This window comes from Cibotium barometz, chromosome 52 (genome assembly GCF_041138505.1).
Source record: "Cibotium barometz isolate CiBa-2024 chromosome 52, ASM4113850v1, whole genome shotgun sequence".
NCBI classification, from domain to species: Eukaryota; Viridiplantae; Streptophyta; class Polypodiopsida; order Cyatheales; family Cibotiaceae; genus Cibotium; species Cibotium barometz.
In genome coordinates, this window is record NC_141097.1 from 3,098,170 (window position 1) to 3,111,612 (window position 13,443).

Below are 13,443 nucleotides of genomic sequence, written 5' to 3' on the forward strand. Positions count from 1 at the left end.
AAGCATTCAAAATTGTATATGAAAATGACGATTTTCAATATGCATATATAGAGTACATACTGGTGTTGGTCCACCTCCTGAGAGGGCTACCCAAGAGCAGGTGGCCTGGCCAACTGCCACATGGCCATGTGGCACATGTGCCTATCTGGAAGCTTGCACGCACTCATCCCACCCCCTCCCAGGCGTACCATAGGTGAGGTGTGTCACCTTCTCCACTACTTGCATTGCAAATATCCTTAGTTGCACAGTGTTCATACAAAGAGCCCTTTCATAAAAGGAAAAAATCCAACCAAAGCTCATCCAAGGTACCCAAGATTCCGAACACTGCGAGACCCCACTTTGCAGTAAATTTGGAAGGCTCACATTCTGGCCTCGCCATTTCACCACAAAGACCTACAAAGAAACATGCGGTGGATGACCAACCCTCGCCTGATCCAACAATTTCATGTCCAGCTGTCCATGAAGAAACACTACAGGCCGCTAATATCTTTCCATACCCCATGCGAAGGACACTCTAGAGAAAGGACTGGCAAAACCCTGCTATCCACACTCCATCCACTAATGCATTGACCAATGCTAGATCATAATACCTGCTTATAGCAACCCCATCGGAGACCTGACAGGAAGCTTCCTCTGTTCTTCGTACTACCTGTGGCATGATGCACATCCTGGGGGTGTGTTCGACCCGAGAAATGAAAAAAAACGAGATGCACACTCTCACAGTCAATTTGGGAAAAACTAAGGTTATGGTCTTAAACACATCTTATGTGGTCACCTTACAATTATATTTCTTATTTAGAGAGGCCCCAGTGGAGATTGTGCAGAAGTACGTATACCTTGGAGTCGCTTTTACGGGTGTCCCGAGTTTTGTATGATCATAGCTGCCACCGACCAACTAGCAAGGGGCCATGCATCTCTAGCCCGTCTCGAGAGAGAATATTTTCAAGCACATTTCCAAGAGCCCCATACTAACTATTGGCTCTTTGACACTTTAGTACGACCAACAGATATGTATGGTGAAGCCTTCTTGGAGCCAAGCCTAGGGAAGGATGAGTGGAGGAACATGAGAGGCTACCGGTGATGATGTTGTCATGTATGATCATGAGTAATCCATCAATACCACATGACATTATACGTGCAATGTTTGGGGTGGCCCCAACAGTTACAGATGCCCTCTTTCATACCATCACTTACATTAGAATGTATTATACACTCTTGACAGACACCGCATCCCATGCCTAGCACCAGAGTCCTCTATGCAATTACATCTGGAGAGGGAGAGGGAGAGGGAGAGGGTTAGACAAGCTGAATTCCCCTCCTCCTCGTTGACACAACCACCACCATTACCTATGTGTGCATGGTATTCAGAGGTAGTTCAGTGGTGTCATGCACATGGCATACAGATGGCCAACCAAGGATATCTCATGGGAGGAGCGGATATGCAAAATATGTACCACAGGAGAGGTAGGGGAACACACTAGGGGACATGGACCCATGGTTCCCTAGGCTTGACCAAGATGTAACACCTAATCTGTATGAAAATTCTGCTACATGCAAACCTATGTGTGAGACCTACATGCAAAAATCCCAACACTCATAGAACTAATGCAAATGGCAGTTGCAAACCTTAAATGCAGCCCTAAATGCAATCTAGGCTGAAAACGCAAACCCTAATGCATGGACCTGGCTGAAGGACTTAGCCCACATGCAAAAAGCTCCTCCAGGTGACCTAATGCAATTGCAAAAACTGGCTGCAAAGGCAAAAAATGCAAATCCTAATTGGTTGCTAGCACCTCCTTCAAACCCTCACTTGTCTAGGAGAAACTTACACGCTTCGATACCAATGTAATATGTGTGCTAACAATGGAAGACTTAAAAGATTATCAACGATAAACAAAAACATAGATTAATGCTAATCAAGACAGCAAATGCATAGAGAAGAAAATTTCTGCCCCTAATCTTGCCTAAGAGGCAGCTGCAAGTAAGATCCATGTCCATGTGGCACTCACAAATGTCATTGATGCACATGACATAACCACCACTTTGCAATCCTCACCTCAACCTCTACCGAAGCCCCTCACAAGTTTCTAAAAAACAAAAGTTTGCTTTTTCTTTTACAAACATCCTCATCAAAAACAAATTGGGCTTTACTCCCTAAGATCTACAATATCCTAGAGCTCAAGAGGGGTGTTACTGAGTTTGTGAAAGCTCTCACTACTTCTTCTTTTTTTTGCTTTCTTTTTCTTCAACTGGCCTTTGGCCCAAGATCCTCCCATAGTTACCAAATTTCACCGTCCGACCGTAGACCGCCACCCGTAGGCGCTTATTTATCCACCCGTAGGCGATGCCGCCGAGGAAGCACCAAGGGGGGTTTTGAACACAGGACCTCTTGGTCCTAGGCAAACACCTTCACCACTTGAGCTATCACCTCATTGGCAAGCTCTCACCACTTCTAAGGGAAAATAACTATTAAACTTCTACTTGTTACTAGAACTTTCTGCCTTTATAAATATCCACAAGGAGTAAAATTATGTGACCCTTGCCTTTCCCACTACTTTAAAGAAACATGAGAGAGAGAGAGAAAGAAGGATATATTTATTATTAAGCATCTACTAAAGACCCAATGGGCCTCTGAGACCAAAGTGATACAATAATGTCCATGGCATATCTCATCATGGAACAGAAAAAAAAATAGAAACAAAACAAAGCAATCTCACTAGGGTGATACAAAACTGTCCATGGAATCTCATCATGGAATACCAAGAACATGGAACATTAGAGAAGCATCAGCCCCCAATAGATGGTATACCACTCTCCAAAATATCAAGCATGGGGCTAATGAGTAGGGCCAAGAGGTCTCCCTATATCACATGGAAAGGTAGCTCGATGGAGGTGGAGCATGTGCTGAATCTGGAGTTGATGAGGGAATCGTGGCCGACGTCCAAGGGACCGGCAGCATCAGGCATGCTGGAATGTGGAGGCTTGGACCAAGGTAACTCCTCCCGGGCGAGGTGGGTACGGAGTAGCCCGAGATGGGTCCACAAGATCCACTGTATGGTTGTCCTCCACCTCCTGGTCCAGAAGAAGCTGGTGATGGTTGGCTAGCGAGGGAGGGGTCAGGGTGGCTGGGGGAACGCTCTCTCAAAGAAGTGTCCATGTGTCTGCGGAGCTCAAGCAGTAAGATCCCTAGGCAAAGCTGGTCCGGAAAGTCGATGATCATGGAGAGTGGACCAAATCCCTCATGAAACAGACCATGAAACCTCCCGTAGACCTCATAGTATACTGGTCAATGACATATGTAATGCTCCTCTATCTCAACCCCTTTGTGCATTAATCGGCAAATCCTCTCCTCCTTGGGTCTCCATCTGTGCTTCCCGGCTCTAAAGACGCACTCAACTCTACCTATCTCCACACTGAGGCGGTGGGATGAAACCCGTATCTGGCCAATCACAATCTGCATGGCATGGGACATGTGAACACTTAGGTAGCCCGGCTGCTGGATGAATCCATCATCAACAAGTGTAAGGAAGTGATCTATCGAGAAGGATACTTTTAGAAAAGAAATCTAGACGAATGAGATATAGGTTCGCTGAAGCTCCCGCCCCTTCTCCCTGCTCGCGTTGCCTGCACTTCTGCGCCCTTCGCCTCCCTGCCAGCTCGCCCCCTCGCCTCCCCTCGCTCCTCGCGCCTTCCCTTGCCCCCCCGCCTTCCTTCGCTGTTGCGCTCCCTCCCTCGCTGCTTTGCCCGCCGCCCCTCCATTAGCCCCCCCGCCTGCCTTCGCTGCTGCGCCCCCTCCCTAGCTGCTCTGCCCGCCGCCTTCCTCACCTTCGTGCCCCCCCCCCTTCCTTCGCGCCCTCCTCCCCCTTTGCAGCGCGCCGTCCCCCCCCTCCGCCAGCTCGCTCTCCTCCCCTCCCTCTTGCGCGCAGCTCCCGCCCCCCCCCCTCCCCCCTAGGGTTTCTCCTTCGCTTCCCCTCCCCCTCCTTTTTCTTGCTTCCGCCCCCCGGGGGTTTTGTTTTCCTTTTTTCTCCGTCTTCCGCCTCTCTGTGTGCAGCTCGCTTCTAGCAGGATTTCCGCCTTCGCCTCGCCTTCGCCGTAGCTTCACACTTTGATGGAGGCTCCTCCCGCCCCGCCTCAGAGGGACTCATCCGCAGCCCCCTCGCCCGCCCCTGAGGACACCCCCATCACGCTTTCTCTTTCGCCAGAAGAGGAAGCGAGCCTCACCGCAGAGGTGGAACGCCTCCAGGCTCATTCCACCATCTGCCGTATAGTCGGCACTCGCCCCAGCAGAGGGGAGATCCGGGATCTTCTTCAGGCCCGCCTTCTTGCAGATGTGGGCAAGATCCTGGACGTACAGCTACTGGGCCGTGGACATTACCAGATCGAGTTCGAGGCCGCCGAGAACGTTGCCAAGGTCCTTGCCATGAGTCCCCTTGACATCAGGGGTGCTCGGACTTTCTTCAGACCTTGGTAGCATGGATTTGACCCAGCAGTGGGGCGGAGTAGGGAGAGCGCCTTTTCCATGTTACAGTTTGTTTCCCTGGACTCCGCCGGGAGTATCTTCCACTCCTCTCTAGGCTAGGAGCATTGGTGGGCTCGGTACTAGAGATTGGCCCCTCAACAGCTTCAGTGGTGGCCAGAGCAGCTGGGCTACCTTCGGTCAGAGTGTTGGTGTCTGACATCTCCTCCCTTCCTAAGGTCATTCAGCTACCTAGGATAGGGGGGGGTGGATAGATCAGAGAGTGGAGTTCTCGGGGCTCCCGAATCAGTGCTTCATTTGCAAGCAGGTCGGCCATCTGGCCAAGGCCTGCCCTCGCAGGAGACCCCGACCCTCACCACAGCAGCAGGCCACTGATGGCCCGCCCACAGATGCGGCTCGGCAGGCTGCCTCCGGGACACCTGCTCAGGCCACAGAGACCTCGGAGTGGCAGCCTGGACAGGGGCGCTGCCGAGGGAGACAGCCACAGCAGCACGCTCAGAGACCGCTGAGCAGCAGCCACAGTCTCAGCCTCACTGTGTTCCCGTGAGGAACAGCTTTTCTCCCCTCCAAGAGGAGACCCCCGCGATGACGGCTGAGGACCAGGAGATGCCAGCACCCCCTCCTTCACCCCCCCCACCCCCGTCCCCTCCCACCGCCTCGCTTCCACCATCGCCTCCTCCCGTCCCCGCTCCGGTTTCGGCAGTGGCTCCCTCTCCACCCCCCTCGCCCCCCCTCCTCCCCCTCCGCCCGCCTCACCTTCCTGGGAGGCCCTGGCAGTCCCCTGGCGTTCACCTGCAGTCCGGAGGGCGCTGAGCACCGACCTCGCTCGAGCATCACAGAGGAGACCTACCATGCCGATTCGGGCTTCACGGATTTCATCTATCCGCAGTCGGCTGAGTCGCCTCGGCATTAGACAGCGTTCGGAGGCTTTTGATTACGCCTTCACACGGCTTTTTGGAGCAGAGGGCCCCCATGAGCCAGCTCCCATCCGAGTTCATGTAGTGATACCTCCGGCCCGCGGGGAGGAGGCACTAGATTCAGCGGTGGCCTTCTCGTTCCCTCTATGTGGCCCTTGCGACCGGGAGTGGACTCTAGAGCTCGCTCTCAGCACTTTGAAGACTCAGGCAGTTGAGTTTTCTCATCATATGAGCGATCTGGAGGTGACAGATGTGATAGGCCGACTATGGGAGTTGGCTCATTTTTCTTGGATCCCGGGAGTGTGGATACCTCAGGGATTCGTCATTTGGTCGTTCGCATAGTGGCAGACTTAGCACGCGACCCTGGATATGTGTGTATACACGAGGTTGCTCTCTCAGAGCGGGAGGCAGTTGCCATGGGCCACAGCCACTGGCGCCTGATCCGTGATTCTTGCAGTACACCGGGTGGGCAGATTCACAGCCGCTCGGATGGGGACTACTCTCCATCCAAGCCGCTTGCGAAGGCCTGCCGTACGGCTGAGACAGCATCCACCTCAGCAGGGCATCCATGAGGATCATCTCATGGAATGTACAGGGCCTTGGCGGAGCACATTTTATACGCTATCGTGGTTGCTTGAGGCAGGAGCTTCAGAGATGCCTGGTTGGTGGCAGCATTGATATTTTGATGATGCAGGAGCACCACTTGGGTGAGAGCAGGATCCGGAGATATGGTTCGGTGATGCCTGGTAGATGGGACACTTTTTGGTCTGCAGGGTTTGGTCCTTTGGGTGGACAGGGAGGAGTATGCATGGTCATTGCAGATGTATGGCGGCAGGCCATTGTGGATCGAGGGATCATTGTGCCTGGTAGAGCACAGTATGTCATGATGAGCTATTGGGCGTGCTCAACGTCTATGCGCCCAATCATGCTAGTGCCAGAGCAGAGTTCTAGACCCAGGTTACGGATGCATTGCCAGAGGCCGCACATTGGTGTGTCGGGGGAGACTTCAACATGCTTGAGGACCCGGCCGATAGGGTGGGAGGCAGTCATGTTACAGTGCACGGCACGGAGCTTGCAGCTTGGGACCGGTTTTGCATGTCACTGAGGATCACGGATGCATGGCAGCATGGGGCTTTCTCCCGGTCTCAGGACAGTCTTAGTTTCTCTCGGTCGGATCGCCGGCAGGGAGGGACTAATCTATCACGGATTGATCGCTTCTATGTGGGCGACTGGTTAGGGGAGCGAGGGGGCTCCGTCGGCATTCTCGCTGGCACCTCATTTTCAGATCATGCGCCAGTTATCTTGACATTGGAGGAGAGGACACGGGAGCCCAGCTTGCAGTTAGAGAGGGTACTTACAGATCTGAGTCTCGCTGAGGACATTGAGAGGATCTGGCATGATAGTCAGTGCTCTGACCAGGATGCAGCGGGCCAGTGTGCCCAGGGACTCATCGAGCTTAGCTCTTTTCTGCACGCTGCAGCTTTGACACGACTGGGAGAGATTCGCGAGCGGGAGCAAAGGCCTTGAGTTTGAGGATCCAGCCCTTCCTGGGGGAGTTGATTCATGCTACTCAGACAGGATTTGTCAAGGAGCGCAGTATCCTTGACAACATCTTTACTTTCTCGGAGGCGACGGCCCGAGCTAGATTTCTTGGCGAGGACTTGGTCGTGATGCTTCTCGATTTTAATTGGGGTTTCTTAGAGGGCACTATGCTTCGCCTGGGCTTTGAGCCCGGATGGATCAGAGGGGTGGCGGCTCTGTATTCAACAGCTCGCAGCCAGGTGTTGATTGCAGGAGGACGGGGGCCGAGTTTTGAGCTGACCAGATCAGTCCGTCAAGGGTGTCCCCTCGCCCCTTTTCTTTTTCTCTTCTTTGCGGAGGCTATGAGCATGTATTTGACGGCAGAGGAGGTTGGTTTGAGAGGACTCCAGCTCCCAGTCCGGGGGGAGGACCTGCTCGATGCTGAGTTTGCAGACGACACGGGCTTATTTTTGCATGGCCAAGAGGCCAATCTTCTTCGGGCAGAGCAGTTGCTCCAGGTTTTTAGTGCAGCTTCGGGAGCATTGATCAATTGGCGCAAGACAGTGGCCTTTTGGATCAGTAGTGCTCCCACTCCGGCATGGAGCCCGGACCCCGGTTTTAGATGGATTCCTCCAGGCACAGCAGTGCGGTATTTGGGATGCCAGATTGGACTAGATTTGTCACCTGAGCAGCAAATTGCCCCGCTTCTTCTGAGCATTTGGAAGAAGCTTTTGTATTGGAGTACAGCTCGACTATCCTTGGCTGGGAGGGTGGTGGTGGCAAATCAAGTGCTGTTAGCGACCATGTGGTACATTACGTCTTGCTGGATCTTCTCCAGCTCTTGCATCAGCCAGGTACAGAGGCTGATCAGGAACTTTCTGTGGTCTGGGCGGCACGATCAGCCAGCCCGGGCAAAGGTTGCATGGACAGTTATTACACTTCCGCTGGCTCAGGGAGGTTTGGGCATTATAAATCCAGTCGATCAGAGTAGAGCCTTATTGGGGGAGCTTATTGTTCGGGGGCTGCTTCCAGGCACTGAGCCTTGGAAAGAGCTCCTCTTGCAGCGGCTGCAGGCTCGGGCGCCCCCAGCAGGGGGCACTTGGGCACCAGAGATTCGCTGGATCTTCATAGAGATGAGGAGGACAGGCCTCAGTAGAGGATGGGAGGACAGATTTGCTTTGAGTATCCTAAGAGCTTGGGAGCTGCTGAGATCGGGGCTCTCTCAGCGACCACCTTCTTGTGTTGAGGAGCGGGCCAGACAGCCGCTCATCTGGAGCCCAGCGGTTCGCACAGAGCAGGGTCATATGCTGGGTTCTCGGCCTCGTCTAGCCTGGGGGCCTTTAGCGGCAGGCCCAGCACGTAGTTTTGGAGACTGGCAGGCCTTCTGCAGTCTCCCAGAGGAGATCCAGGTGGAGAGGCTGAGTCACTTCAGAGGGGGGTTGATTATGAGGGATGATATTCAAGAGGCACTCACAGAGGAGTGGTTCACGCCTCTCGAGCCAGTGGCCCCACGGTGGATGGGAGCCTTTACACAGTTGGAGATCCTAATTGCTGTCAGAGCTTGCACTGAGGATGGCAGATGCCTCTACTATGAGATTCAGGATGTGGGCAGACTTCAGAGAGTGGAGGTGGAGTCGCCTTTGGTTGCAGAGTGCACCTTTCAGAGGATACGGGTAGTGGCCGCCGCTTCTCGGAAGTGGCATATTGACCCCGACCCTGCTGATGTGCTCCCGGATTGGCGCATATGGGCATATGCAGCGCACCCCTTGGCCCGGCTACAGTGGGACCCCGAGGAGTACGAGTGGCATGATCCTTATGCATCCCTTGAGGCCACAGAGATTACCTTTTTCCAGTATACTGTTCGGCTGGGGCATATTTTGACGGCGAGGAGGACGGTCTCTCCAGCGGCAGCGGGGCATTGGCGGCTACAGGGACTCTCACAGGAGTTCCTGGAGGATTTTTGGGCTCGGCTCTGGGCTAGTCGACAGGCCCGCAGGATCTCGACTTTCCAGTGGCTGGTTGCCCACAGGGGCTTAGCAGTTGGCACTTGGCTTGTTTACAGCGGTCTTCCGATAATCTCAATCTCAAGCTGGTGTGAGGATGTGCGAATCTGACCAATAACACATCGTACTGCATGAGACAAGTGTACATCCATGTAACTGGGCCTGATCACAAAACCATCTGCTGTGAGCTGAAGAAAATGCTCTCTGTAGAAGAGAGAGAGAGAGAGAGAGAGAGAGAGAGAGAGAGAGAGAGAGAGAGAGAGAGAAAAGAAAGTTGTATTAGCGTCTACAAAAGGCCAAAATGACATGCACAGTAGCTATGAAACGCATTTCAAAATGATTGAAACGGACTGAAATGTTTCGTAAACGTTTCAGTCACTGAAACTCATTTTTTATCCGACTTATTTGCCCAAAAAAAACGTCTTATCACATTCGTTGACTTTCCGTTTGTGGTACAACCGCACACGTTTCAAGGACCAGGTTTGCACATCTGCATTCTATCCTGACTCTCGACTCCCATTGCTGCCGCCATGCCGACTGGTCACGACTAGACTGTTGCTCACAAGTCACGACGACTGCCGGCGGCAGGCCGACTTCTATAAACTCTGAGACTCTCACGACTGTTGGCCGACTGCCCACCCTCACGACTATTGGCCGACTGCTCAGTGTTGTAGCCTGTCCACCTTCATGACTTCTGCCCTAGCCTACTGCCAAGCCTCAAGGTAAGCCTATGTGTGTTATTTATATGTTTCTAGAATCTATACTAATAACTATATAGTGTATTGTGTGCTCTAGCCTGCTGCTTGCAGCCCTTTGTTCCTTTTTTTTTCATATGCTTTTTTAGGGTGTAAAATCAGGTTTTTTTCCTACAACTAAAATGGGAATCTTTTCCCATAACCTATGGAGGCAACAGGGTATTTCTCTTGCACCTTTGCAAGATGCCTCGCACACAGGATCCCTTGTGGAGCATTGTCACATGCCTGAGCAAGTATCTAGCTCAGGCTCAGGAAAATGGAGGTGCAATTTTTGTGCAGAGGTGCATCTTGACAGTATTACACGGTTGAAGGCACACTTCACACATACAAAGGGCCATGGGGTGGGACCTTATAAGGCCGTACCAAGGCACATTTATGAAATCCTTAAGGCTTCGAAGGCTAAGGAACTAGCCTTTCTGTTGAGGAGATCATGGATCCTGAGCATTTAAGAGAACCTACCATTATTGTTGGGGGTAACTCTAGCTCACAACCCCAAGCAAAGAGGACAGCTTTACCTTTGTTGAAGAAAGGACATGTGAAGGCAAGGTTTCAAAAGGCTGCCATGAAGGAGGCAACAAGGGAGATAACCAAGCTTTTTGTGCAGTGTGCATTGTCCTTCAATATTTTGCGAACTCCTCGATGGAGGACAACAATTATAGCAATTACACGCATAGGTTGTGAGTGGGATGGTCCCTTCATATGAGGCCTTGCATACTATAGAGCTTCATAGAGAGAAGCTAGCAGTTGAGACAGAGATGGAGCCTCTTGAGGCTACTTGGGTAAAGTATGGGTGTACTTTGATGTGTGATGACTGGTCTGATGTAAAGAAGAGTGTTTATAACATTTTGTTCTCCTCATGCAAAGGCACTATGTTTATCCGTGCCATGGATGCCTCTATGGCAGGGACAGTGGTGACAGGGGAGTTCATCTTCAAGCATATAAACCAGGCTATACAAGAGATTGGCCCAGACAACATTGTGCAGGTGATAACATACAATGGGTCGAATTGTGTTTCCATGGGAAGGATGCTTGAAGAAGAGTTCAACAAGATTGTATAGACACCTTGTGCTACACATAGCCTTGATTTGATGATAGAAGATGTGGGAAAGTTGGATTGGGTGAGAAACATTTTTTCTATAGCCTCTAGTATGGTGAATATGGGTGTTGTTTTCTAGCATTGAATCACTGTTTACATTGAATAATAATGAACCCAATGTGTTTTCTCATGAGTCATGTTTTTCAAGTATTCTGCTTGTTGTGCTAAAATAGGCTAAGGCCTAAACACTTATTTCTTGTTTCTATATTAAAATATATATATATTTTTTGCATTTTTGTTTGAAACTTTTTTTTTTGCCGTTTCAAAAAAAATATGAAATTTTTGAAACGTTTCTAAAACCCGTTTCAAACCAGGCGTTTCTGAAACTCTTGGTAACTATGGACCTTTGAGACCAAAAGGTTAAATCATGTCCATGAAATACATCATCATGGGTACTAAAAATAAAAATCAAAGAAAGTAATAAGAGCTGAAATGTCAAATCTGGTCCCAAAACAAAAAGTGTCCAGCTCTCATATCACCCTACATAGGACGCTGCAACATGGCACCCAATGTAGTAAAGCTAGGCCAGCAGGAGAAAGTCCTGTGGTGGTGGGAGATGATGGCTCTGATCCTCCTGTAGTGATGCGGGCATGGGTGGGGACTACAAGGTCGAGGACGCCGAGCTCTGCATAGCTCAATGGCTCTGTCTAGTGTCACTCCCGGACACACACACACACACACACACACACAGAGAAAGAAAGAAAGAAAGATATATTAACGTCTAAGTTGGCCTATGAGACAAAAATAATTACATCAAGTCCATGTGATACAATGTTTGAGTTACATAAAAAATGGAAATGCTAGGAACTAAAAATGAAAAGCTAAAGCTGGTACTAGAGAGAGAGAGAGAGAGAGAGAGAGAGAGATTACCGTGCCTGCAACTCTTGATGGACCATTCCACAAGTAGTCCCCTTGGGATTGAGTATGGTAAAAACAAGATATGAGAAACAACCCCCAGTTACTAAAGGTTTCAACTGGACTCAAAGCAAGTAGCATTTCTCTTCGAAAATCTGCATCAAATAATTACATGACTACATCACAGAGATATATGCGAGTGCACAAATAAATTCCAAAAAACACCTAAACATGGATGAAACATAAATAGGCTACACTTTCAAACACGTAATTTACTTACCTTGCAAAATATCCAGCTCATGCACAGAACACATTGCAGGGTTATTTTTGCAAGGAGTCCATGCTCCAGTTGGGTCTTCGGAAGGTGGAACGAGATAATTCCGAACCTGAGAGGTTCAAAACTTACCTTACTGAAGCTATGCTCCACAATAAAACCACTTCACAAGTACAAGAGGCAATAAAGCTTCATAGACTAATTACTTACCTGATAAGTATCATATGCTGATTGTAGAATAAATGTAGGACTGTAAATATCCTCTAAAAAATGCTGTGCGAAAAAGCACTGTTTCACAACACAAGTTGAAGCATAGAAATCAGATAAAAGCTTATGTAAGTACTTTACTTTATCAAAAACTGTAAATAACCATTTAAGAGAAAGAACAATTAGATTTTTAAGCTGTCCTTTCAATAGAAAATACAGAATAGAATATGGTCAACCCCACAAACAAATGCAAGCCAGCTGAATAGCTGAACATCAAGTTTGAGCCCCCACACCATGTACAACGATCAATTGTCTTCCCACAATTGGTAGTGCCTCACCCATACAATTTCTAAGTACCAAGACTCTGACATAGTGGCTCCAGAACTTCTATTGCACAATCTCCACATCCTTCGGAGGACTTCCAGGGATGCATGTTAGAGAGGGTGAGGGTGATCGGATTCCATGCACATGAGTGGCACAAAGACCCACCTCTGGCCAAGGTGCCCAGGGAGAGACTTTGGTGTTTATGGATTTAGGAGAGCCCGCCCATCACGCGCCTCCAATGGGACTCGGAGTGGACTTGGTGTGATCCTGCACAGTGCAAACAAGGATGAGACTCCGGGTACCCCGTTCTTTGCATACACTGCACCGCTAGGCCGTAGGATCCAATGTTAACAATCATCTCCTGTCTATACCATAGTGCTCACAGAGGGCCCTTGTTGTGGGTGTGCCTGCCTAGAGTATTTTCTCATTTTTTCCCATTTTTCCATGTTTTCCCTACTTTTACTGGTCGTGGGGGGCTGACTGTACGGGCCGACTGAGCTCTTGTACTACCCAACTTCTCATGTGCTGGCCGACTGGATTTTAACAATCGTGGACATGTGTGGCAGCCGGTCGGCTAATTTAGAGCTGGCCAACTGGTCCCATAGGGTGGTATAAATACCACCCTTGCCCCCACCTCCTTGTATATTGTACCGGATCTTGTGTTTAGAGCAAAGTTTATACAGCTTCTCTCTCGTCTCTCTTCTGTGCTTTGTTCTCTATAGCAGTTATCTCTTATTTCTGTTGTGCATTCTGACATGGTATCAAAGCCTCACGTGGCTTGAAGCTTGGAGATATTGGAAAGCTTGCGGGACTATTGATTTCTTGAAGACCTTAGAAAGCTTGCGGGAGATTTGAAGAGCTTGCAGGACTGCTAGTTTTTGGTGCTAATTGGAGATCTCTTGGGCTGTTCGGGACTTGGAGATCGGATAGAAGGCGGCCATTACCGTTGCACTACTCTCCCCACATTCCCGGTGGATCGACACCTGGACGGGACCAACTATGGCATCTGGAAGG

The 13,443-nt window shown here is 50.1% G+C and overlaps 1 protein-coding gene across 3 annotated transcripts in view; it reads right to left on the reverse strand.

Moving 5' to 3' along the window:
• Positions 1-13,443, reverse strand: part of LOC147608687 (pectin acetylesterase 8-like) — a 100,950-nt gene that overhangs the window by 18,628 nt on the left and 68,879 nt on the right. For all 3 annotated transcript variants that reach the window (XM_086788134.1, XM_086788135.1, XM_086788133.1), the window contains 3 exons: positions 12,109-12,186; positions 11,905-12,010; positions 11,640-11,779 (listed from right to left, as the gene is read on the reverse strand). In XM_086788134.1, coding sequence (XP_086644260.1) covers positions 11,640-11,779; positions 11,905-12,010; positions 12,109-12,186 — 324 coding nt within the window. The remainder of the gene's footprint in view (positions 1-11,639; positions 11,780-11,904; positions 12,011-12,108; positions 12,187-13,443) is intronic.